This window comes from Durio zibethinus, chromosome 3, assembly GCF_047325235.1.
Source record: "Durio zibethinus cultivar Kanyao isolate XHJ-2024 chromosome 3, ASM4732523v1, whole genome shotgun sequence".
NCBI classification, from domain to species: Eukaryota; Viridiplantae; Streptophyta; class Magnoliopsida; order Malvales; family Malvaceae; genus Durio; species Durio zibethinus.
The window spans coordinates 8,604,061-8,630,290 of record NC_143164.1 but is presented as its reverse complement, the minus strand read 5'-3'; the positions used below and the strand labels follow the sequence as shown (position 1 = coordinate 8,630,290).

The following is a 26,230-nucleotide window of genomic DNA, read 5'->3' as shown; positions in this document are numbered from 1 at the left end:
AATAGGTAAAAACAAGTTATTGTTATATGTCTATTAAGCACTAATAAAATCTATTCGAATTTTAGGAACTAGTGTGATCCATTGCATGGAAAAGATGAGTTTTTATACTTTTAATATAGTTTTAAATGTCTAAAGCAATGGAGACATAATAAAAACTCTACATATATAAACATAGAAATGGTGTCATTTCAACAAGAAAAATTAAGATCTCTCTTGTAAATGTTTATGAATAGGATAAGCACATGATCATAATAGTGCTAAAAGCAGTTATAAACCTTTGATAGAAGAATAAATAAGTATTATGTGTATTATATCTTCAATTCTAATACTAGGAGTTGAGATTTAATTTGCAAACTATAACTTCATTAGAATTCTAAGATATATATGCTAATTAAAGGTTTAAATTGAGATATACCTTCTTGTATTCATAATATTTATTTATGTGAAAGGTAAAAATTAAGTACCAATATTCCAAACTAGTGAGAGATTGTTGCTAGTTTAGAATGTGGTGCATCCCACATTAGAAAGAAAGATTTAATTTTTGATGAATAAAATTAATTTTTATATTCATTTTATTCATCTTTTAAATAATTATTTTTGAATAGAAATAATTATCATATGATAAATGGTCATAATTATTTGAATATAAATATGTTATTATTTGTAAAGGTCATGATTATACAAAAGGTTATAACCATCTGAATAGAATTTTATGTTTGTTCATTCATTATAAATAACTTTTTCAGTATAACCATTTTCACTGCTTCTAATTGAAGAGTTTGAGACTTTCTTGTATAAAAAAAGCATAATTGCCTTTAAAAAAGTGTTTTGCAGGCTTCAAAACCAAAATTTTTTTCTATTATTGCTCTTCTCTTATTTATTTTTTGTAACGTTAATAGGGATTTAGATGTTAGTGTTGTTGATGGTGGTCGTTATGGAGTGTTGGTATAGTAGTATGGGTGTAGATTGTCGATGTTAGTGGCAAATGGGATGGATGATAGGGTGGTAAGAGAATTATTAATGGTCTAATGGTGGTTGTCAGCTAGGATGAAGTGGTGAAGGTGTTGGGTATGGCAGTGTGATAAAGAAGTGATTGAACGGGGCTTGGTTGAAATGGTTTGGGTTTTCGGTTATTGGTGATGGTAGCTATGGGTTAAGTTTGGTGGTGGTACAAATAGTGATGATGGAAAATGGAAGGGTTATTGTTGGTCAGGTTAGGGTGGTTTAGAGGTGATGTCGATAGGCAGACTATAAGTTTAAATTTTTTGCTTCCTCTAGTTATGTGTATTAAGGTGTCTTATAGAATAAAGGTTTTGGTAAAGAAACCTATGAATTGAATTTTTTGGAGTTTCCTTGTAACATTATTTCTGTTGATTTTGCGTTCTTGAGCTACAACATTATTTTGGTCTAAGTGTTTAGATGGATTTTGTGTTAAGTTGCCAGAGGTGAAAAATGAAGGGAAAAAAATGAAAGTAGGAAAATGGTGAGGCAATTTAAAAGGAAAAGAAAGTGATGATTTAGGGGAAGGAAAAAGTAAGGGGAGGTTGCTACACTTGGTAATCGACCCTCCTAAATTTCTTTTTTTTTTTTCTTTTTTTTTTTTAAATTTTTTATTTATTTTGAAAAATTTTAATTAATTAAGTTTTATGAAACTTGGGCCTTACTAATGGAATTTAGACCTTGCTTTGGATTTATAATTGGAAATTAAGTTGCAAATCGGCCCAATATTAACTTTGGCACATACATAATGGTCTATTTAAAATTGATCCCAAAAAATTGATCTAAATAAACCATTTTTAGGCCCAACATCAAATAAATAAAATACATGCTCAAATGGGCTTAAATTAAGATATCCAAATCAAGCATAAAGATCAAACAAATTCGAATAATCTCGAATAAAATTAAATGCCTACATGTGACAATGGATTCAAAGAAAGAGAAAATTTTCTAGAGGTTACCTAGAAGTGTTATGTTTGACTTGTTGGTTCTTCTCTATATCTACCTTATGGTCACTAACCATTTCACTAAATTCTTTCATTCTTGTAAACATGTGATCGATCACCGCAGTCATCTTAGTACAAAAGCTTTCTAGCTCAATTTTAATATCCGTATGCGATTCCTCATGCCACTGCTCCAATTGGCTATCAAGCATAGATTAAAAACACACCATTAATTCTTACACATCCATGACCAAGATCGAGGCTTTTATACTAATAATACAAGTCCAAAATTCTTGAGATAAAAATTAATATGATTTTTACAAATTAAAGGGAAAAAATGAAAAGATAAAACCAATAGAATAGATAGAGTAAAGATAAAAAGAATGGAGAGAGAAAAAAATTTATATTGCTTAACATAATGTTTTACAATACATTTCTCATCTCATTTTGAATTGGTTTAACAAACTATTATAACGGCTTCTTAGAATCTCATGTCACATAGCATTTCATCTTCATTTTCCTTAAAAAACATAAATTTAGACAGTGAAAAAGAAATAAAGGGCCTTGTGAAGACATAGGCCTCACAAACAAATTAAAGTAAAACAACCCCAAACCAAAATATTAAATCCAAATAATTGAGCCCATAACATTGTATTATAAAGTTGTCAATCGGGGGTTAGATTGGGTTTAGAATGAGTCATTTCAAGTTGGGTTGGATCATTTGGATTGAAAAAAAATAAAACATTTCAAGTTTGAATGAGTTTAAGTTCGATTCTTTTGGATTTGACATTCGAATTATTTAGATTTGATCATTTTGAATTAAAAATTGTTTGGTTTTAAAATCAAATCAATTTAATTTATGATCTTTTAGATTATATTTTTGGCTTTTTCAAGTTTAGATCATTTTCAAATCGAATTAATTAGAATTTAAATCATTTCAATTTCAAGTTGGATAGGCTTCACTGCCAGAAAAATCACCTTTATTGACAGAAATTTTCATCAATAATAGCTTCAATTCTGTCACTAATAGTTTACTAATGGAATTTTTCACCATGCTAGACAAGTCGATAATACTAATCCATTGGTAATGAGTAATATCTATTAGAATTATTGACGAAATTTTTTGTCGATAAATCCAAAAATTACAACCTTAATCCCATTTAAACAAGTCAAACAAGATAATGAAAAAAGTAACCAAAAAATTGAAAAATCAAATTGACTACCAATAGTGGAGAGGACAACGACGGTGGAGAATAGTTTAAGAGAGGATAGTGGTGGAGCACGGTTGGTGAAAATATTGAACGAATGGCTGGCGACTAGGAAGAACGGTGGAGAGGTGCGGTGAAAAGGGGGAGAAAGAGAGATTAGGGATTTGAAGATGGGGATTGGGGGTTTCACGATTCAGGGATTATGGGTTTTAATTTTTTTTTCAATTTTTGATAGATTATTGACGAAAAATCCATCGGTAATCAGTCAACTTTTAAATTTTTTTCATAAATTTCTTTATCTGGAGAATTTTTCATTGATAATCTGTCGATATAAATTCTCACCAAAATTTTATCTACAGATTATCGACAGAATAAAATTTGTCGATAAATTTTGTTGGTATTCTTTTGGTGACTTTGAAAATTTTTTTATACTTAAATTTTGTCGATAATTTGTCAATAATTATTGACAAAAATTTTTCATCGGTAAAATTCTATAAGCGATAAAATAATTTTTAATATTGTTTGAGTTGTTGATTTTTTTAAATTTTTTTTTTTTTGAGATTAACTTACATGAAGAATACCAATAATATTAGAATTGAAATCAAGCCATTAATTATCTCCGCAAATGAACTTACTAAATAACCCAAATGTCAAACAAGATAAATTGTGATTAAAAATCTCGATATTTGTTCTCTGTTCATACTCAATAGTAAGCTCCTCCATGGTCTAGTTTCCATTTTCATTTTCATTTTTTGATTTTGTTTTTTTGATAGATTTTAGGGTAGGGATATCTAGGTGAATTGAAAATAATATAATATCTGCTGAGATATGGGGATATGTGGGCTATATTCATCATTCGAAATGATTCAGTTGATCGCAGCAAACTGTGGTGACGGATCAGCTGTCAGTTTCTGTATGGCATTTTTGTCATTTCATGCATAAAATCCTCTCGTGTTTCAGCCCCCTTCTGCACGAACCCTACCCCCCCGTCGGGCCATCACCAAGTGCGGTTGCATCAGTTTAATCCTTTTGTTTGCTCTTCAACTTTTTTGGGTCATTTAATATGGGAATGGAAGCTTCTTTTTCTTCTGTACAAAGTGCTAAATTTTAGTGAAAAGATTAGAAGGATATAAGAATAAATTTAAATGCATAGCTCTTCGAAAAGATGTTGTGATGTTGAGTTAAATTGAAATAACCTTTGGGTATCCCAAATAAAAAAAAAATGAAATGGCTTCATCAAATAAAAGAAAAAAAAACTTTGAATGGCTATCATATAAAAGTGTCATCATGGAATTTATAATTTAATTTAATTAATTTATACAATTATTTTTAAAAATATAATTTAAAATTTTAAAATTCAAATCTAATGCTTATAAAATTTTTTATTTTTAAATTACAACTTTTTTATTAAAAAAATAAAAATGTGAGCATGACATTTAAAAACCAAAAATAAAAATCGTTATAAAGTTCTGTTAAACCAATAGAAGAATTATGTGGTCATGGCAATCTGGCATGCTCATGACTGAAAATTATGATTTTTTCAAATATATTGATAACCCAATTTTATATGAATGGCAAACATAAAGCATCAAATGACATTATGACAATACCGTATATACTACTCGAAGATGCATCTTAGTGTCCCAAAAGGCTAGAAAAAAATTGCCCATAAAGCAGCGACGGTGGGCCTAGGACTCCTCAACGGCCATGATTGAGACCCTTAAACGAACAATAAAAAGTATAATCGTGCCTTTCAATTGGTGGTGGGATTTGACTTTCAGAGAATTGGTTCAGATTTGGGTCAAGTTCTTTCATATCGGATCGTTTTGACCATTGGTATTTGAGTAATTTTGGGTTTGTATTATTTGTGTTTAAATGCTTACAGATTATTTAGATTTAAATGATTGAGTTATAAAATCAAATCAAATAAAATTTAAATAATTTAAATTAAAAAATTTATATAGACTTATTTAATGCACACATTTCACATATTTATCTAATACATAAGTTTTGAAAATTCTATTATAACACGTGAAGATTTAATATTTTTTACTTAAAATTTTAAAATAAGAAAATAGATATACAAGTCCTTTGAATGCAATACCATAGCATTGTCCTTTCTTTTGGGTTAATTTTTTAGGTTGTTCTATTCAAATTATTGATTTTTTTTAAAATTAAATTGGAACAGATCAAGTTTATGTTCAAAAAATTTTTTAGATTTGCTAATTAATGCACCCAATGCAGGTTAGAAAATATCGAATTTTAACAATTTTCATCCTATTTGTCGATTTTTAATTCAGATTCGAAGAAATGCACGTAACAAAAAGATTATATTGAAAAAGAAATATACATTAAATTTAAAGATTAATCCGATCCTCTTGTCCATGTTCAAAACTTTGATTTTTTTTTTCAAAAATAGAAGACACGTAAGTTTTATTTGAATTGACCAAAGAATGGTATTTTTATAAGAATTTGATTTTTAGTTGTTGTTATATACTATTTTTTGGTACAATAAAATTGAACAGATTTGGTTTTTTCTTTTGGGTACAATTTATAAAACTTATCTTACTTCTAAATGTATTCATGCCTTTGTTTCATTCTAGAGTTTTTTTTTTTTTTTAATTAAATTAAGTTAAAGGAGAAAGAATTTAAATCTTAGACTTTGTTCACTAAAAAAATTACAATTATTATGCCAATATACATGGATAATTTTTTTAAAAATTATTCTAGAAGTTGAAGCGTACAATTTAACTTATTTTATAGAATTGATAATTCATATATTTATGTTATGTATATCACGTATATTAAAACACTTGTAAATATAAAAATTATCGTATTATAATTTTTATTGATACGTCAAATATGAAACATATATATATTTTTTTAAACTAATATAATAATTTTATTAAATTTTAAATCATATTATTTTTATATATTTTTCATATTTTTTTTATGTCGTATTATCATATTTGAAATTGTTAAATCCTCAATTTTTGAAATCGATCTAATTCTTTCATAATTAACGTTTTTCTCACTTATTTTCTTTTAAATTTGACTTGCAATATTCATAACTTTTTTTTGCCTAATTAACGTCACGTTTATGTTGATATATTTTAATTTTACATTATTTATTTTCTTTGTATAAGAAAATTTAAACATGGATTCCACTCCTAAAAAAATTATCATAACTTTTTTAATGCATAAAGTTTTTAAGAAAATTATGTGTATAAAGTTAATTGTAAAGTGTTTGATAATGTGAATTTGTAATTAAGTTTAGTGTAAGCTTAATTCTCTGAAGATCAAATTAGTATAATATTATAAGAAAATATGGAGGAAAAACGATAAATAAAGTATATTAGTAGTGAAATTTGTTGAAAATGGAATTGAGAAAAAATAGTTGGAAAAAGAAAAAGGTGTCATTATTGTCTTTTAATTGTAAGGCCGTAAGTCACGGAGTTACAAAAATCTTATAAAGTGTAGTTGGTCCACAAATTGTCTTCTTTATTCATTAACATAAAATTCTATACACCTAATAAAGGTTAAATTGTGATACTAAACTTAATTATCTATTACATATGATAAATATTATAATTAAAATAGAGTTAATAAACACAAAATTCATTAAAAGTATATGATAAATAAATAAAACTAACATTATTAATATTTAGTAGATGATGTTTAGAGGTAACCGTGATTCGGATCAATTCCACTTGGAATATTTATTCATTCACATATTTAAAATAATAATAAAATATTTTTATACCATTTTTATATTTTAATATATAAAAATGCCCTCACTAATTAATAAAATACTCATATTTTTAACATAACTTTAGCTTAAAAGTAGAAACTCCAAACCTAGCACGTAGTAGGTCAGCTTATTGGTTTACGGATAACTGGATGTATAAGTAACAAATTTCATTCAAATTATGAAAAAATGTTATTGAATAGATGAATTTAAAATAATTTTTAAAAATATAAAAAATGAATATATATTTTTAAATAGTGACAGATGAAAATGAATCTTTAACAAATGCTCTTGCACTTTTATTAAAAATAAAATATTTGTTAATAATTATATGATATGTCCGTAAAATATTTAATTTTTAATAATTTTAAATAAAAATAATGTAGTATAATTGGGTCTGAGCATGCACATACAACGAACTCTAACATCTGTAGCAAAGAGGGCAGCATAGTAAAATAAAACTCGAAATCACTGCGTCAGTTTAATACACCCCATCATACATAATTCATGATGCATGGATGTAGTTGATGTATGCATGCACATGTCACCATCACCATCCCATAAAAAGAAACTAGAACAAGTGAAGAGAAAGAATAGCATTTGACTTGATTTCGCAAAAAGAGTGAGGAAGGGGAAGGAAGAAAAGAAAAAAAAAAAAACAAAAGAATTGCCAGCAGTCGAGCCGCGTCGTGTACTAGGTCTGTCGAATAGAGTATGTACTCTTAATTTTAATAATAGAATTTATTGATAAAATGTTAAACCTTTTAATTTCAATAATAAAATTTAAATCCTGAAAATTTTAGATATAGAAAATAAAGAAAAAAAAAAATCAATCGCATCGAATACAATTTTGACGTCCGCAAGGACAGCTCAGGCACTATTCTTCCAGTCATCTTTCTCTCCCTAAAAATTTTCTTTCTTTTTCTACGGCTTCTCTCTTTAGATATAGGGAAGGAGAACGGGGCATAATGAGACAAGAAAAAAAGTTGTAAGTGAAATAAAAAAAGAAGAAGATTTGATTGAGAGAATAGAGAAGGGCAAAAAAAAAGTTTTTTTTGGGTGGAGTGAGATATAAAGATATTTTCATTGCTTCGGTTTATTGAAGCAAAAACTAGGAGTGTTGAAGGGAAAGAGAGATAAAAATTTGGGTTTTTTTTTTTTATGAATATGGTCTGATTGAATGTGTGGGAATTTTTAAATTTTGGTAAGTTTTATTATAGTCTTTTTAACTTTAACTTTTTGCTCTTTTTTTGTTTAATTTAATATCATTTTTTGTTTTATTCTTTTAAGTTTTGGATCGTTGATTTGTGCTGTTAAGCCTCGATCTAGAGAGATTTAGTTGGTTTTTATGGTCTTGAGTATTAATTTTTGTTTTAATATAGTAAAGTTATAATTTTTTGGTTTTTGGAAGGTTAATAATTTGAGTTTGGAAGTTGATTTTGATATGTTTTGTTTAATTTTAACTAGAATTTTGTTGGTTTTTATTAGTGTTATGAGTTTTGCTTTTAAGATTGGATTGGAGTTTGATTTTATGGTTATTGGGATTTTAGAGTTGGTTTTTGGTGAAAATTTTAATTATTTTTGTGCTAATTTGTTATTGTTGCTATTAAAATTATTTTGAAAAAAATTTATGGCATAATGGATCTGAAAATTCTTGTTTTGAATCTAGGATACATGCGAAAGCCATTGCTTGCTTTGTGAAGAGAGGGCAATCTTAGAATGCTCAGAATCAGAGCTGCTTCCTTGGCTTTGGTTTTCTATGTTCTTGGTCTCTTGTATTATAGAACATAAAGCTATATGCTCAGGCACAGAACTTACCCCTTCTTATTTGTGCACGATGAGAAGTGTGAAGATGTAAGCAGTCAAGTCGGGTATAAATTGCTGATTGCGTTGAGCTCAACGGCTGTATTTTTGTGCTTTGTTTTGTAACTGTAGTTTATTTAGTCTGATTCATGTTGTTTTAGATAGCGGTTGCAGTTTTGTGAGTGAGTGTTAGATAGTGATTCTTGAAATATGGTACCATCGGGGCCTTCTACTTCTATAGGCGGTACACAGTCTGTTACACCATCTCTTTTGCGGTCGAATTCAGGGATGCTAGGAGCCCAAGGGGGTGGTCTTCCTTCTCAAACTGGATTCCCTTCATTAATGTCGCCTCGCACTCAGTTTAATAATATGAATATGCTTGGGAATGTGCCCAATATGTCTTCCCTTCTTAGTCAGTCTTTTGGAAACGGGGTTCCAAACCCTCTGCTTTCTGGTCATGGGAGCAGCCAGCGGGGAGGAATTAACTCTGGGGCTGAATCTGATCCACTTTCAAATGTAGGTAATGGAATGGGGTTTAATGCTCCCTCATCATCGTTTGTGCCATCAAACATGGCAAACCCTGGTTCATCTGGTCAAGTTCAAAGTCAGCAATTTTCAAACCTTTCTGGTAACCATATGTTACCAGATCAACAGCAGTCCCAACAACTCGAGTCACAACATTTTCAGCAAGGTCAACAAGCAATGCAACAGTTCTGTGCACCTCACAACACCCAACAAGGGCAGCAGGAGCAACAGTTTCAATCTATTAGAGGAGGCTTGTCTGGTGTTAGCGGCCCAGTCAAATTGGAGCCACAGGTGACTAATGATCAGCATGGCCAACAGCAACAGCAATTGCAATCACTGAGGAATCTTGCTCCAGTGAAATTAGAATCACAACAAATCCCACCTATGAGAACTTTGGCACAGGTAAAAATGGAGCCCCAATATTCAGATCAGTCATTGTTTTTGCATCAACAACAGCAGCAGCAGCAACAACAGCAGCAGCAGCAGTTACTCCACATGTCACGGCAGCCCTCACAAACTGCCACTGCCCCAATTAATCTTTGGCATCAACAAAGGCTCTTGCAGCTACAACAGCAACAGCAACAGCAACTTTTAAAAGCAATGCCTCAGCGAAGGTCACAATTACCACAGCAGTTTCAACAGCAGAACTTGCCTTCGAGATCACCTGTGAAACCAGTGTATGAGCCTGGGATGTGTGCCCGGCGTCTGACACATTACATGTATCAGCAACAACGTAGACCTGAAGTAAGATCTCCATGGTGTGAAGATCTATTTTCCGCAAGTATTCAGTGGCTTTGTGGATGTAACATGTCTGTTTTTCATGTAGGACAACAACATTGAATTTTGGAGAAAATTTGTTGCCGAGTACTTTGCTCCAAATGCCAAAAAGAAGTGGTGTGTTTCTATGTATGGAAGTGGCCGCCAAACAACCGGTGTTTTCCCTCAGGTCTTTTTTGAGAAAAACTTGCTGAAACTCCCAATTCTCAACCTCATTCAATTGGTATCTCATGTAATTGAATGAGGTCAATTGTCTTTAGAAGCTTAAATATTTTTTGCTGCATCCCCCATTAATATTTGTAGATGGAATTTCTCCTCAGTCTTTGTGCCCTGCAGATGTCCTCAGAATCTTTGTTTGTGTTTTTCTGTTTTTAGTAGCAACTATTATTGCAAATGATAATTAAACTGTTTTAAAAATGTTACAGGATGTATGGCATTGTGAAATATGCAATCGCAAGCCAGGACGTGGTTTTGGTATGTCCTCTTCTTTTTCTTCTCTTTTTGTTGTTGTTCCTCCTACAGTCAATTAGCTAGTTTGCCATCTTATATTAGAGCGGTTAATATGTATTAGTTATATTTTGGGGTGTCAACGAACTAGATTGTCTCTTTTTGTTGTTGTTCCTCCTACAGTCGATTAGCTAGTTTGCCATCTTATATTAGAGCGGTTAATATGTATTAGTTATTTTTTGGGGTGTTCATTATTCTAGCCTGAATTGGTATATACTGGTTTCATGTAACTAATATATCCATCACTCCTATGTCTATTATCTTTCTACTGTGCTTTTAGAGGCGACTGTCGAGGTTCTCCCTAGGCTTTTCAAAATTAAATATGAAAGTGGTACTTTAGAAGAACTTCTTTATGTTGATATGCCCCGTGAGTATCAGAATTCATCTGGTCAAATTGTCCTGGACTATGCAAAAGCAATACAAGAGAGTGTTTTTGATCAGCTTCGTGTTGTTCGTGATGGTCAGCTTCGGATAGTTTTCTCACCCGATCTGAAGGTTACAAATTGAAGTAATGGCTTTTTATCAACTTTGAACTTTTTAAGGCCTTTATGAACTTAGTTTCTTTCTGTTTCGTTCTTTTCATCAGATATGTTCTTGGGAATTTTGTGCTCGGCGACATGAAGAACTCATCCCTAGAAGATTGTTGGTACCGCAGGTTGTGATTAAATAATTTTCTCTATAGCTTGAGAATGTGACATATATGCTATTGACTTGTGTGCATGGTATGCCTGAACTGTATGAAACCTACAGAGCCTGGTTGATTAAGTTGATTTTTCAAAGCTATCCACATGTCAATAAATAGGTCATCCGCATTGGATAATTTTTTTTTCATGTGCAATCTTGTATATCTTGTTTGTTACATCTGATGCTTTTTTTTTATATTGAGTGGTATGAGGTAAAACTCTTCATAGCAGCATATAACCATTTCATCATTTTCATCCTCACAAAGATAATACGGGTCTATGACTCTGTGGTGGTCAAAACCGTTATGATGTCATCGCTTTCACTGCTATTTTATGCTTACATTTGCTCTGGGAATTATAATTTCCATCGTAGGATATGATGAAGAATACGAGATCCATCTACTTGTACTATTTGTTTTATGCTGCTTTTATAAGATTTTTATCTCAAGAAGTTGGGATGCCTTTCTATTTTATGATTGGCTGCTTGAAATTTTCCTTTTGCACTGTTCTTGTAATCTTCAAATATCATATGAATGATGATGCAGGATTTTCATTTCTTTTTTCTTCATATTTTCCCTAACTTAGGAGTAAATCCTTTCTCATATTTAGAATATTTACTGGTTGTTATGTTGCATTCTTTGGATTGTAAGAGTATGATTGCTGCTTGTCTGGTATTAATCGTATTTGATGGTAGTAATTTGGGTTGTACAGGTTAGTCAGCTTGGGGCCGCAGCTCAGAAGTATCAAGCAGCAACTCAAAATGCATTAACAAATTTATCTGCTCCAGAGTTGCAGGATAACTGTAACTTGTATGTCCTTTATCGTTGTGCCTTTTGTGATTGAATGGAGCATTCCTTCCATTTTATTTGGTTGTTAGATTGATAGCTCTCTCCCTTTCTTTTTCTTCTTCTAGAGTGTGCGTGCCATGTGTGTTCCTCTTGCTCATTACCTAGGTGTATATGTGCTGTGTCAGTCACTTATACACTTTCTTTTGCGTGAAGCATTTTTTCTTTCTTCTTCCGGTTTCATTTGTTATGTTTAATACACATTATCTTGTTAGTTAAAAATAGATAACAGCTTTGCAGTTTTGAAAATATATACATATTGAAACCTGTTTTGTTCCAATCCTACATAAGTTTCGAAGCTTGAGTAACAACATTTGAGGTTGGTTGTCAGCTACTCTTCCTTGAGGACATTTGGTGTTCTTAATTAGATGATTTGCAGTGAAGGTGGCATACTGGAACTTCTAATTCCAAATCTGCAACTTCTAGCAAACCTGAAAATTACCAGAATAATGATGTTTGGAATCAAGAAAACATGATATAGAATGAAAGCAACCACATTCCATCTTAAAAGATCATAGAAATATGAATTAGCAATAACAATTTTTGTAGCTTAAATAAGGCCCTAAATTAGTGCAACATCAAATAAAGGCCGTGATCAATATTGTCTGTTTCATAGGCCTAAGGTTTGTGCTTTAGTCTCTTTACAGTTATGTTAGATGCACCATGTTGATGGATTCTGGTTAGGAATCTAGGTCACACAGACACTCTTGGGAAACTTCATCTAAAATCAACTTGCAGTATTTCATCTATTTCTTTTTTTTTTTCATTTGAATAATAGATCTATATGTATGACCTCTACTGCTTGCATGGGTTTCTAATAAGCTATTAACAAACTTTAGGTTTGTGGCATCAGCTCGGCAATTGGTAAAAGCCTTGGAAGTGCCATTGGTAAATGATTTGGGTTATACAAAGAGATATGTACGATGTCTTCAGGTGATTTCCTGCATCTGCTTACAATAAATTTGGATATGGCAGATATTTGAATTTTTTTTGCAAGATATTTTCCTCTCTACTATGTTATATTCATTATTAATCTGCTTTGTGTTTCTTGGTGTTCTGATTTCTTGAATTTCATATTGGGACATTTTTTTATCTGTTATTGAGAATTTGTGCAATTCATACAGAGATTTTATTGATAATGAGGTCTTTCTCCCAGTGGCTGCTGGATAACGGCTTGAAAAAAATCCATACAGAGATTTTATTGATAACTTTGCCAGCAAATGCTTTCTAGTTCTTTTTGGGAGAACAGAATCTGACATTAACTAAGCTTTTGATAGTTACTTCTTTTATTTCTCTACACTTTGAAATTGTTCTTAGTTGTTTTTCTTGACACTCAATGGTTCAAAGACCAAGCTCTACCTTTTTTTCCCAAAATTTTGTTTTGTTTCTAATGCAGATTGATGTCCTTTAAATTCTTTCATGTTACTTGGCAGTTTTTCCTCCTCTACAACTTACTAATTTCCATAATCTTCTGAAGTCCTTGTGGATCCATGTTGAATGTACTTGTATCATCAAAGTGTTCTAGCAATTGCACTTTATGAAGACTAAGTCTATTACTATATTATCAAGATGTACTGTAATGAGTGAAATGTTTGTTATCATGGTATGACAACAGGAAAAACTAAAATGTGAAGATGAGTTTTGTAGTCATATCTCCTTTTTGATTAACTATGCTATTGAAATTTATACAGCCTCCTAATGCGCTGTTTCTGTTTTTATTGGGGGTTTTGAACAGATATCTGAAGTGGTTAATAGTATGAAAGACTTGATTGATTACAGTAGAGAAACAAGGACTGGACCCATGGGTAAGTTTTGACAAGATTTCCCTTGCTAAATTTATTTATTTATTTTTATCATTGGAGGTTTTTTAAATACATTTTTTAAATGCTTGAAAGTACCGATCCAGGCATCCTGCAACAGCTCTTGAGAGTTTCTTTTCCCCTCGATTTTGTATTTGTTTACCTTTAAACTAATTTCCATTGAGAGTTCTATAAGCTGGTTGACGGCAGTAGATGTGATAGCCCTTTGATAGCTTGGGATCATTTAATATTATTCTGATTTTTTAATTTTGGGCAGTTAAGGGTTCTTTGTTTCTAGCTATTAGCAGCCCAATGTGTTTGTTTCTAGTTTGATATGAACTTAAGTATGTTAAATAGTTGGTCCATCTGATGCAAACTACCCTGTTTCCAGGGTAGTGATTGGGGTTTTCTTTTTTTCTCTTATGATTGCAACATAATGATTGCAGTCTAGACAGAAATACGAACTATGCACATGTGTAGCTTCAGATTTATTTCTTCTAATGTTGGGCTCAACAATATGTGAGCAGGCTTGTTATCTCATTTATTTTGTTTTTCCTCAGAGAGTTTGGCTAAGTTCCCTCGAAGAACAAGTTCATCTGGTTTTCATGCTCCAGCTCAACAGCCTGAGGAACAGCTACAACAGCAGCAGACACCACAACAGCAAACGATGGCTCAGAGCTCTAATAGTGATCAAAGTTCTGCCAAGGCTTCTGGGATGCTGCTCACTTCTAACAATGGTGTGGCTAATGTAAATAACTCTCTTAATGCAGCATCTGCTTCAACATCTAGCGGCACCATTATTGGGCTTCTACATCAGAATTCTGTGAACTCCAGGCAGCAGAATTCTATGAATAATGCAAGCAGTCCCTATGGTGGAAACTCTGTTCAGATTTCTTCCCCTGGTTCCTCTGGTACAATGCCGCAAGCACAAGCAAATCCTTCTCCTTTTCAGTCACCAACACCCTCATCTAATAATCCTCCTCAAGCTCCTTACGGTGCCTTAGCGGCTACTAGTCAAGTGAGTTCCGCAAATTCTCCTGTGAATATGCCCATGCGGCAGCCAACTATTTCTGGTGAGGCTGACCCCAGTGAATCACAAAGTTCTGTTCACAAAATCATTCAAGAAATGATGTCTGGCCATCTTAATGGCACAGGTGGTATGGTTGGCGTTGGCACTCTAGGCAATGATGTGAAGAGTGTAAATGGAATGTTGCCAACGAGTAACAATACAGTTCTCAATGGTGGCAACGGTTTGGTGGGAAACGGAACTGTCAACTATAATTCAGGTATTGCTGGTGGTGGGTTTGGTGCAATGGGTGGTGGGCTTGGCCAATCTGCTATGGTAAACGGAATCAGAGCTGTTATGGGTAACTCTGTCATGAATGGAAGGGTAGGCATGACGTCAATGGCTCGGAATCAAGGTTTGAATCACCAACAACAGGATTTGGGAAGCCAGCTTCTTAGTGGGCTAGGAGCTATTAATGGTTTTAATAATCTTCAATTTGATTGGAAACCTTCGCCATGAAAGGATATCTGAAAGCAGATGGTTCATTTATAGCTGCGCTGTTTTTGCAGCATGAGAGCCGGCAAGATTGCTTGTGGCTCTGGCAGATCATGGTACACTATATGAAAGATAGATCAAGGCCTTCCCTCCCACTTTGTACTGATTTCAGAAAAGTGAAACATATAGCACAGTGTTTTATCAATGAAATGTTAAAAGCATCTTTAAGTTGCTCCAGTTTCCTACTAATTTATTTACCCTGATTTTTTACTGTTAGTGCGCACCCCTTGGCCCTTGCCAGTGGCGCTTGAATGGAATTTTCGAAGGGACAAATGTGTAAGCTCTTGTAAACCCGAAAACTCGTTTTTTTGCATGCTATTGAGTGAAAGGCTGCTTATTTTGCTAATTTCAATTTCTTTCAAGCGTAAAATATTCTACAATGGTTAATTTTTGAAAATCAATTGCTCGTACCGTGAACATCATGTTAGGATGGATATGAGTTCCTGCAAAATGGAGTTTGCTATCTGCCTTTTTCTCGAGTTTCTTTAATCCATCTTTGCATTATTTGTATTACTAAGGAGGTTGTAATTTAAAAATAAGAAAAAAGGATGTAAGTTTTAAAATTTAAATTTTATACAATTAAATATCAATTTTTAAAAGTGATTGTGTAGTTTAAAAATAAAAAAAAAAGATAACAAAATTTAAAATTTAAATTTCACATTAGATATCACCTTTTAAAGATTGATTATATAAATATATTAAACAAAGCTTCGAGCTTCTTCTTCGCACTTTTTATACGTTAGGTGGTGTGTTGCAACTTATAAGTTAGTGATTTCATGACTTCGGAGATGGAACCAAATCGACAATTCCTGGCAAATTGACTACTAAAACACACTAGTTTTATTCATCATTATTGGCTTGAAAGGGAACAGTCTTGACCGCCACCCCTGCTTATATTGACGGTAAGCCACGCCAGACAGTTTAGAGGCCAAGTCTAGGAATAATGAGAAATCATAGTAATAGGCCATATCTATTTTGCTTAATCAAAACATAAAAGCACAGCTATGAAAGCAGCCCCGTCTCCACTGTGAGACCTGGTCCGAAGCCGAGGAGAAACGGCCACTCCAACCCTGCACCAGTGGTGGCCCTGCCTTCCTCCTGTGACTTTTTCCTCATTTCATCCGGACCAAATAGCACGCTTGGACTCCAAGTTTCCATATTCATCCAGCACATGCCAACTCACCTTAAGCTTGTCTCTTACCAGCCCAAGATTTTCTTCAACTCCTCTGAGAACAGCTAGGCCACCAGGATAGAATACATAAAAAACCCATTCCAACTCCAGTCATTATGTTCAACTGCAATAGTACCGAAAGGTTCAAGCAATGCTAGAAAACATTGCTCAGTGTAATTAGCAACGACCTTTGGTGCATCCTGGCCAAACAATAGGCCATGCCCATTTCAAGTATGTTACCTACTATTTTATCTTCGGAGACAGGGATAATGGTCTGAGTTGCCGATACAATTTGAAACAATGGGCGCTCAATAATGGCGTCAGGATCAGCACCAACAATTGCAGCTGCAGCCCCATCAGCAAAAATTGCTGACCCAACAAGAATATCTAAGTGGGTTTCCGAGGGTGCATGGAACGTCATCGTTGATGTGAACTCAGAGCACACAACAAGAACTCGGGCACCGGCATTTTTCTCTGCGAGATCCTTGGCAAGACGAAGAGCAGTCCTACCAGCAAAGGAACCTTGTTGATAAAACATGAACCTCTGAACAGAAGGTCTTAGGCCAATGAGCTTAATAAGATGGTGATCGGCACCGGGCATGTTTATCCCTGTCGATGTACAAAATATAAGGTGCGTGATCTTTGTTATGGGCTGACCCCATTCTTCAATGGTCTTTAATGCTTTTGCCTTTCCAAGCTTAGGTACTTCTGTAACTAGAATTTCTTGACGAGAATCAAAAGATGGAGCCTTGTAGATAGTTAAGTTCGGATTCTTTTTGATGACATCTTCAGTCAAGTGCATGTAACGTTTCTTTATTGCAGATTTCTCACCTGTTAAACACCAAAACCATAGTTAAATATGTAGTTCCACTGAAAAATGTAAATGTCACGTATTTCATGAAACAAATTCATTGCGTATACTTACATATACGTTTGAACTTGTTTTTCAACTCTGTCATGTGCTGGCTTTTAGTAATTTCAAAGTAGTACTCGGGAGAATCAGCTTGGTAAAGGCAATTGGGTGGATTTGCGGTGCAAATGGCTAGGACATTGGCTAGTCCCTCAGCTTGGCAGGTCTCCAAGACATTCTGCAGAGATACCATTGGCTAATTATCTGGTTAATTGAGACCTTGCGTTTAAAGCCGAGTGAAAGTTCGAATTAGACCAAGTAGTTGCTGGCGAGGGAGAAGTGTTTGAGAAGAGAATTTTGCCGGCGGTTTGGTTTGACGAATGAACAAAGTTCAGGCTCTTGGTATTTATAGAGTCGAAGTGTTTACCTTTTTTTGTTTTTATTTTTTCTAGCCTAATTTCCTTTATGGGGGCAGTTAAATTAAAGGATAATAATTAAGGTAAGAAAGAAAAGTAGAGTGATTTGAGTTTGAAATTCTAAAAGGCTAGAAATTATTTTTTTAAGGCTAAAAAGGAGATAAATTCTGATTAAAATCATATTTTCACGAACATTTTGACATTAGAATTGGTTAAAAAATTTTCATCTTGATCATATTCCAACTCTCTATATGTAAACATAATACTTTTTGTAATTACCATATATTACTAAAAAAAAATGTCAAATCTAATATATTTTTTTAAATTCTTAATCTACTACTAAGAACCGTTTTAATCTATTGGCCAGAACCTTAGCTATGATTTTGTATAAAACATTGCACAAATGATGGGCCTATGTTGAGATATTTTTCTAGGATTCTTTATTTTCGGGATCAGAACAATGTGTGTATCAGTGATACCCTCTACTACTCCCCCCTCCATTCAATATGTGGAGACAGAAGCCATGTGTTCTTCTTTGTTTGCCAAATCTTCTCGATTTTGTCCTTACCGTGTCCACAATAATTGGTACATGATTTTGAGACTGGGCTTGTTAGATTTCTAACTTGGTAAAATGGACACATTTCACACTAGTCAGTACTGGCCACAGCTTGGTCTAGTCACTCTTGTATCCGATTTTGCTTAGCTCTACCTTTCTCCTACGTGAAACTTGGTCCTTGAAATCCAAGGTCGTTTAAAGCCATTTCCTTCAGTGCATTTCTAAAGTCCACCATCTACTATTGTGGCCTATCCCCACCTCCTCCTTTTTCACTGTTCCACAGGATCTCGTTAAAATCCCTTAAGCAGAGCCATGCTCGATCACTTTGGCCCCCAAGAGTCTGCAATAGATCCTAAGTAACCCTTCTCTCATTTGTACCTTCTGCGTTTGTAACATTCATATCGATGTGATATTTATAATAACTTCGAAGGCTGATTTCTACATCCTACTTCCACAGCATCACTATCCCACCGCTTCTACCCTCAGCCTCCACGTTGAACATCCTTTGCATACGACACTGTCTTCTAACCCTATCCATTTTTACATTATTAGAAATGGTTTCCATTAGGAATACTACCTCGGGGCCTTCTCTCCTTAGGATCTTTTGAGGAGCACGAACCGTTTATAGGTTCCCAAGCCCACGACAGTTCCATGCCAAACACTTCATATAGCTAGGTGGGACTGGTCCCAGTCACTAACATTTCAATAATTCCAGTCTCGTTTGAATTACTCTCTTCTGCCTTACTTTTCTTAACAGGTGCCTTGATCTCCATTTCTATGACATCCTTCCCCCACGTTTTCTTTTCGCTCGTTCAATTTGCTCCCCCACTCTTGCTTCATTTATTTCGTGTGCCAACTTTTTACATTTTGCACGTTTTGTGTTGGTAGCATTAGTTCCTTGCAAACCCGTGTGTTGCCTCTGATGTGCTATCTGTTTACCATGCATGTGTTCGGTTCCATCTTTTTCATCGTTCCCGGGTTCTTTTTTTGTTATCTGTATCTCATTACATTCTTTTGCCACTTTATGGGAACCAGCCTTTGTATTCACAATATGAGAAACATCTGGATTCCTCCTTTGACAGCTCATAACATTCTCCATAGTTTGCAATCCAGCTGCACTATTCTTGCTAGGCCCGCGTTCGTTACCTACCTTATGGGCTTCACTTTTTGAGCCCACTGCTTCCTCCAACCCCTCATGCATTAAATTGTTTCATGTTTTGCCTCAAAAAACATGTTGGGTTGCATGGATAACGTCAGATATCCTGCGTCTGTTATCTATCCTATCCCGAGAATCATGCAGTTCACTATCATCGGGATTCCTTTCCATACTCAATCTCTTAGCTATTTCGCCACCGGTTTCTACCGTGACTCCCGCCCGACGATGTCTCATGCCTGCCGAACCCCTTTCTCATAAGGATGGGTTATTTTTTAATGGCGGAGCTCTGAGCCAACTACATTATTATCTTGGCTTCTGCGTTGTAGATTCCTCCCCTCTTTCGTTCTGTTTGCAAACATCCTCATTATGCCTGAGTTCCCACAATTGTAACAAAAGCTTAGTAGCCTCTCGTAGCTCAGCCGTCCCCAGACATCTTTCGTTCCTGGCCCCGTATTTAATAGGACTGCCTTTCTTAGTGGTTTGGTAATATCCAACTCCACCCCATTCTCAAAACCTTACCCATCCGCCATTCTTAAGACTTGCATCGATTGACTTCAATGTTCCTATCTTATTCGCGATACTTCTTGCCGTTTCTTGGTTTCGCATTTCTAGAGGAAGCCCTTATACTTTAATCTAAAAGAGGGCATGTGAAAATTTGTAATTATTGTTGGACATGAAGTAATAAATATAACAATGCAGAAGTAATATATCGCAATAAACCTATAGTAATAGATAATAATCAACAACGCAGGAAAAATAAAGCATACTAAGATTTATGTGAAAAGCCTTCCAGTGTAGAGAAAAAAAATCATGTACCACAAAAAAAGTCTCTACTATCAAATAATAGATATACAAAATTTTTCTCTAGCTAAAATTAGAATTAATCAACAACTAAAAAGACTATTAGATAAATCTCATCAAATAGGTGTCTTAACAAATACACTCGATTTATTTATAGAAAGCTTCAAATCCGATCTTTACCGTTCTGAATATAAAACTCTGAATCATAAACCTGATAATAAAATTTTAGCTCAATCGGATCACATATTGACTTTGTTCAACCAACTCTTCCTTCTCCCTTGTCTCTCTATTTTTCTAGCTCTTTTTTTCCCTTTTCTTTTCTTAGTTTGCGGTGCCGCCTTGTTTTTCACCTTAAAATAACTCTTACCTCTTTTTATTAAGTAGCTAGGGCTCTATATATATATATATAAAAACTAAGACTTATGGCATTTGATTGGTCCAAAACTAATTACATGGGGCTGGACTCTACTTTCCTCATAATTTCCCCCTTCAACCCCATTAGGAAAAGATTTATCATCAAAGCAGTTTAATTTAGAATTTACCTTAGCCAAAGAATCAATTCTGGCCAAGTTATTACAAAGCTTAAGCTTCTCTTTGAGAAGTATATTAGTTAACATATCTGTTATATTCTCATCAGTATAAAATTTCTTTAACAGCATCTACTATTCCTCAATTACTAAATATAACCAATGATATCTAACATCAATATGCTTCGTTTTAATATGGCATATAGCATTCTTACTCAAATCTAAAGTACTCTGGCTATCACAGAATACCATATACTCTTTCTAATTCAACTTTAATTCAAGAATAAAATGTTTTATCCAAAGCATTTCTTTGCACATTTCTTTACTTGCTTTAGTTGCTGTAATATACTTAACCTCTATAGTTGACAAAGCAATACACTTTTGTAACTTAGACCACCAAGACATAGCTCTTCCTGCAAAAGTGAATAAATACCTTAAAATAAAATTTCTACCATCAAGATCACCTACCATGTTAGCATCAGTAAATCCTTTTAGAATTGGTTGTGAAACTCTATAACTCAAGTACATTTTTAAAGTGCCCCTTAAATATCTAAAAATCTATTTCATTATTTCCTAATGAACTTTTTTCAAATTAAAAATAATCTGCTCACTAAACCAACTATGTGAGCAATGTCAGGCCGTATGCAAACCATAAGATACATCAAAGAATCGATTGTAGAAGAATAAAGAATGCTAAACATGGTTAGTTGCTCTTTTTTAGTCACAAGATAAGATTTCTTATTTAGATGAAAATGGTTGGCAAGAGGACTACTAATTGATTTAGCATGTTACATGTTGCATGTTGAATCTACTAAGAATCCATTCAATATACTTTTCTTGTGACAACACAATTTTTTAGCTCTTCTATCTTGGATAATATCCATATCGAGAATCTACTTTGCTAGACCTAAATCTTTCATGTTAAAAGACTTAGACAATTATTCTTTCAACCTACAAACAATATCAATATCTTGTCTCACAATCAACATAATATCAACATATAATAAGAGAATAATAAAGTTATCATCAAAAATATTTTTGACATACACACAAAGATTTACTACGATTTTTTATAGCTGTAACTCACTATAAAAGAATCAAACTTTTTGTACCACTGTTGCAAAGTTTATTTTAAGCTTTACAAGGTTTTTTTTAGTTTGCAAATTAAGTACTTTTTTTCTTTCACTTCAAAACCCTCAAGCTGATTCATATAAATGTCTTTCTGCAAGTCACCATGCAAGAATGCAGTCTTTACATCAAGTTGCTTAAGCTCATAGTTCAAACTAGCTGCTAATTTCAGTACTACTCAAATGGAACTCATCTTCACAACTGGAGAGAAGATCTCATCAAAATCGATACCTGATTTTTAAGAAAAATCTTTCACCCCTAGTCGAGTTTTGTATCTTACTAGCTTGTCACCATCATTTTTCAACTTAAACACCCATTTATTTTTCACCAGCCTCTTCTTTTTTAAAAGTTTAACAAGATCATATGTATTATATTTTTGTAATGACTCTATTTTTTCTTTCATTGCTTTTAACTAATACTCTTTATCTAGAGTAATTTATACATCTTGAAAACTCTTTAGCTCCCTTTCACTGGTAACTAAAATAAAATTTGAACTTAGATACCTGATATATACCCTGTACTCTCTAATAGTCTTCTACATTGAGACTTTACATTGTCTGATATCGAAGGTAACTCCTCCTGCTTAACACTTTCAGGTAGAGATGATTGCTTTTTTTACTTAAAACTAATTACATCTGGCTCATCATTAACTGTGGTTGGCTCATTCATATCCCCAAGTTTTATTTTTTGGTCATTTTCACCATTTGTGACTTTTTCCTGTGAAACTCCTGTTAGTGTTGAACAACACATTTAATAGTAACCCGTGTAGTCTTCTCATTTTTTTCAAGATCTATTATGGTTTCTTTTTCATGAAAGATCACATCTCTATTTTTAACTGTTTTTTTCTTCACTGGATCCTATACCTTGTAACCAAATTCCTCATCACCATATCCTACAAACACATATTGTGTGGCTTTACTGTCAAGCTTTAACATCTGTTCTTTTGACATATGCATAAATGCTTTACATTCAAAAATTTTTAAGTGAGAGTATAAAGTATCTTTCTCTATCTGCACTCTTTATAGAATGTCAAAGCCCAAAAGAACTGATGGCTATTTGTTAAGTAAATAACAAGCTATGTTGACTGCTTCACCCTAGAATGGTTTTGGTAATTTTGCTATCCTTAATATACATTTGTTTTTCATAATGGTATGGTTTATCCTTTCAGCTGCAATATTATGCTGCGATGTTTCAAGTTTTGTCATCTCATGCCTTATCTCATATTTTGAATAGTATTCTTTAAAGTCTTTAGATGTGTATTCCCTATCATTATCACTCTGAATACATTTTAAGGGTAGCCCTATCATCTTTTTCACCATGATATAAAATTTTTAAAAATACTGCTATACCTAACTTTTATTTTTCAATATATACACACAAGTCTTACATGAAGTATCATCAATAAAAGTAATAAAATACTTGCTACCACCTAATAACTCAACCTCAATGGAAACATATACGTCAAAATAAATTAATTCCAATGTATTTTCTTTTCTCTGAAAACTCTTATGAAAAGAAACTCTATGATGCCTACCAAACAAATAATGATAACATGAATCGAAAAACATACCTTTAGTTAAAAGAATGAGAGATTACCTTGCCAAAATCTGTAACTTATTCTAGCTCATGTGTGTCAGTCTCTTGTGCCATAAGTTTACTAAAGCATTATCCTCAACGACATTTGTCTGGTTATCATTCAATTGCACCCATGCCTTGTACATTGTGCAGCATAGTATTTCTCTTGTAACTACCATAGATATTTTGAAAAGCTTTAATAATTTATTCTTTTGTCGACTCTAATATCTTTCCTTATCAAGGACATTAATAGCAAGCAAGTTTATTTTTATATCCAAAATGTGTCTGACATCCTTTAAAGTCAATATGCAGCCCATACTAGTTTGTATAATAATATCACAAATCCTAACAATTTGTGACACATTCTTATTTCTCATCTTGGTGCAACTAAAGTCTCTTACTTTGTAAGTTGTAAACAACTCTATCTTAAAAATACAATGATATGCTGCTTCTATGTCAACTATCCACTAAATGCCAGGATCACTAACATGATTACAATCACCATGTGTACAAATCAAAATGACTAAATCACTATCTGAATTCACTGCTACAACATTGCCATCATCTGAACTTTTACTTTTCTCATCTTTTCACTCTTGCTTTAAGATTTTACAGTATTGTTTTATATAACTTGCTTTATTACAATAAAACACTTTACTTTATCTCTAAACTTGAATCTATATTTAGACTTACTAAAATTTTTTGAGTTCTGACCTTTATCGATATTTTTATCCCTGTTCTCTATGACCAATACTTGATTTTTAGGGTCTAAATCTTTTCGTCTTGCTTTTTCATTAAGCATACTATCATTTACCATCTCTAATATCACTTTATAATCAGGAGTTGAATTAAGAACAGTCACAACTAGAGTATTCCAGCTGTATGACAATACACCTAAAAGAAATAACGCCTTCATTTTATCATCCATCTTAAGCTTCATAGTAGTCATCTGATTAAATATATCTTAAAAATCACTCAAGTGCTCTATAATCTATCGTCAATCCCTTTGCTGTAAAGTTACAAGCTTTTTAACAAGCATAACTTTATTCATACATATTTTTCTCTCATATAATGCTGTCAATTTTTTTTCAAATAATGTGGACGTCTGTCTCCTGCGTTACATGATGAAACACGCTGATATCAACCCATTTTTTGATTGCAACCAGTGTCTTTCTGCCTAACTTATTTCAGCTTTCATCTTTCATATCTGTTGGTTTAGCCGAATCATCCAATACTGGTTCATACAAATTTTTACAATATAAATGATCTTCCATCATAGGCTTCCAAGTTGAATAATTTGATGTTGTCAATTTTATCATAAAACTTGTATCACCTTTTATGATCTCGAATAAAATTTACTCTGTCTTGGGCTGTTTCTGTATTGATATCTCAAAATAACCTTTGTTCTAATACTACTTATTGGGCCTGAAGTAATAAACATAATAACATAGAAGCAATATATCGTAATAAATCCACAGTAATAGACAACAATCAACAATCAACAATGTAAAAAAATAAAACACACCAAGATTTAAGTGAAAAACCCTCTAGTGTAGAGGAAAAAATCTATGGACTACCAGAAAAATCTTCACTATTAAATAATAGATATACAAAATTTTTCTCTAGCTAAAACTAAAGCAAATCAACAACTAAAGAGACAATTAGAGAAATTTTACTAATAGGTGACTCAACAAATACACCATGGATTTATTCATAAAGAGCTTCAAACTCAATCTTCACTTTTCAGAATATAAAACTTTGAATCATAAACTTGTTGATAAAATTTAAACTCAATCGAACTACGGATCGACTTCCATTCAACCAACTCTCCCTTTGCTTTTTTCTCTCTATTTTTTTGGCTTCTTTTTTTCTCTTTTCTTTTCTTGGTTTGTGGTGCTACCTTGTTCTTCACCTTAAAAAAACCCTAACTTTTTTTTATTAAGTAGCTAGGGCTTTATGTAAAAAGAAAGATCAAGGCCTATAGCATTTGATTGGTCCAAAACCAATTACATGGGACTGGACTGCATTGATCTAACACTTATTCGGTCTCATGCCTCCATCATAGTCTCGAAAAAATATTAGATGTTTATCAAAGCTCCATAGGGATCCTTCCAACATCCTTATGTTATTTGCTATTGAAAAGAATTTAAACAAGAAAAGATTTTCTTCCAGATTTGCTATTTCCATTTCTTTAGCAATCCTCCAGATCAACTTTAGGGTAGACTTCAAAGCCTTTTTGTTAAAAGGTTGATTGGTCAATAGCTTTCCTACCGTCCAAGCCTCCCTAGGTTTTGACTCATTACCATATTCAATCATGGTGGTTTCAACACCATCATTTTCTTCTTTCGTCAATCGTAAACTTTGCCAGAGTTCATCTAACTCCTTCTCTGCGTTCATAACGATCCTTTAACAAACTTACTCCGCTTGATTGCATTGAACTTTTCAAATATCACCCTAATGATAACCTTGAGACCTGCTTACTTGTAAAGGACAAGACTCACTTCTACAGAGCACAAGCTCTCAGAAGATTTAGGAATGAGACGTATTCTAAAACAATTCACTTTTATTTTAAATTGTAGTAGTAGAGTATATTGTTACCTTACTTGAGTAAAAAGTTAAATACTATAACTATGAGATATTGTATAAGTCAAGTT

At 33.1% G+C, this 26,230-nt stretch overlaps 1 protein-coding gene and 1 pseudogene across 6 annotated transcripts; one reads left to right on the top strand and one right to left on the bottom strand.

Moving 5' to 3' along the window:
• The first annotated feature begins 7,871 nt into the window (after nt 1-7,871).
• Nucleotides 7,872-15,573, top strand: LOC111298850 (transcriptional corepressor SEUSS-like). Of its 6 annotated transcripts, none has more exons than XM_022893584.2 (11): nt 7,872-8,100; nt 8,566-8,750; nt 9,220-9,968; nt 10,051-10,170; nt 10,427-10,475; nt 10,789-11,003; nt 11,095-11,163; nt 11,903-12,000; nt 12,876-12,969; nt 13,772-13,841; nt 14,396-15,573. In XM_022893584.2, the coding sequence occupies exons 3-11, from the start codon at nt 9,228-9,230 to the stop codon at nt 15,358-15,360; spliced, it is 2,421 nt and encodes an 806-aa protein (XP_022749319.1). In that variant the 5' UTR covers nt 7,872-8,100; nt 8,566-8,750; nt 9,220-9,227; the 3' UTR covers nt 15,361-15,573. The 6 variants fall into 6 exon arrangements, with proteins under 6 accessions (XP_022749319.1, XP_022749310.1, XP_089614507.1 ...); XM_022893575.2 differs by having other exon boundaries at nt 8,861-9,968; XM_089758381.1 differs by having other exon boundaries at nt 8,566-8,767.
• Nucleotides 15,574-16,170: 597 nt separating this feature from the next.
• Nucleotides 16,171-17,897, bottom strand: LOC111301866 (chalcone synthase-like; annotated as a pseudogene).
• Between the last annotated feature and the right edge of the window lie 8,333 nt (nt 17,898-26,230).

Bases quoted from the DNA above. Each gene is read 5' to 3' on its own strand.
- LOC111298850 (XM_022893575.2), top strand. From the start codon at position 8,910: ATGGTACCATCGGGGCCTTCTACTTCTATAGGCGGTACACAGTCTGTT. The intron at 11,004-11,094 runs GTTACAAATTGA...TCTTTTCATCAG, and splicing joins TTTTCTCACCCGATCTGAAG to ATATGTTCTTGGGAATTTTG. The intron at 13,842-14,395 runs GTAAGTTTTGAC...GTTTTTCCTCAG, and splicing joins AACAAGGACTGGACCCATGG to AGAGTTTGGCTAAGTTCCCT.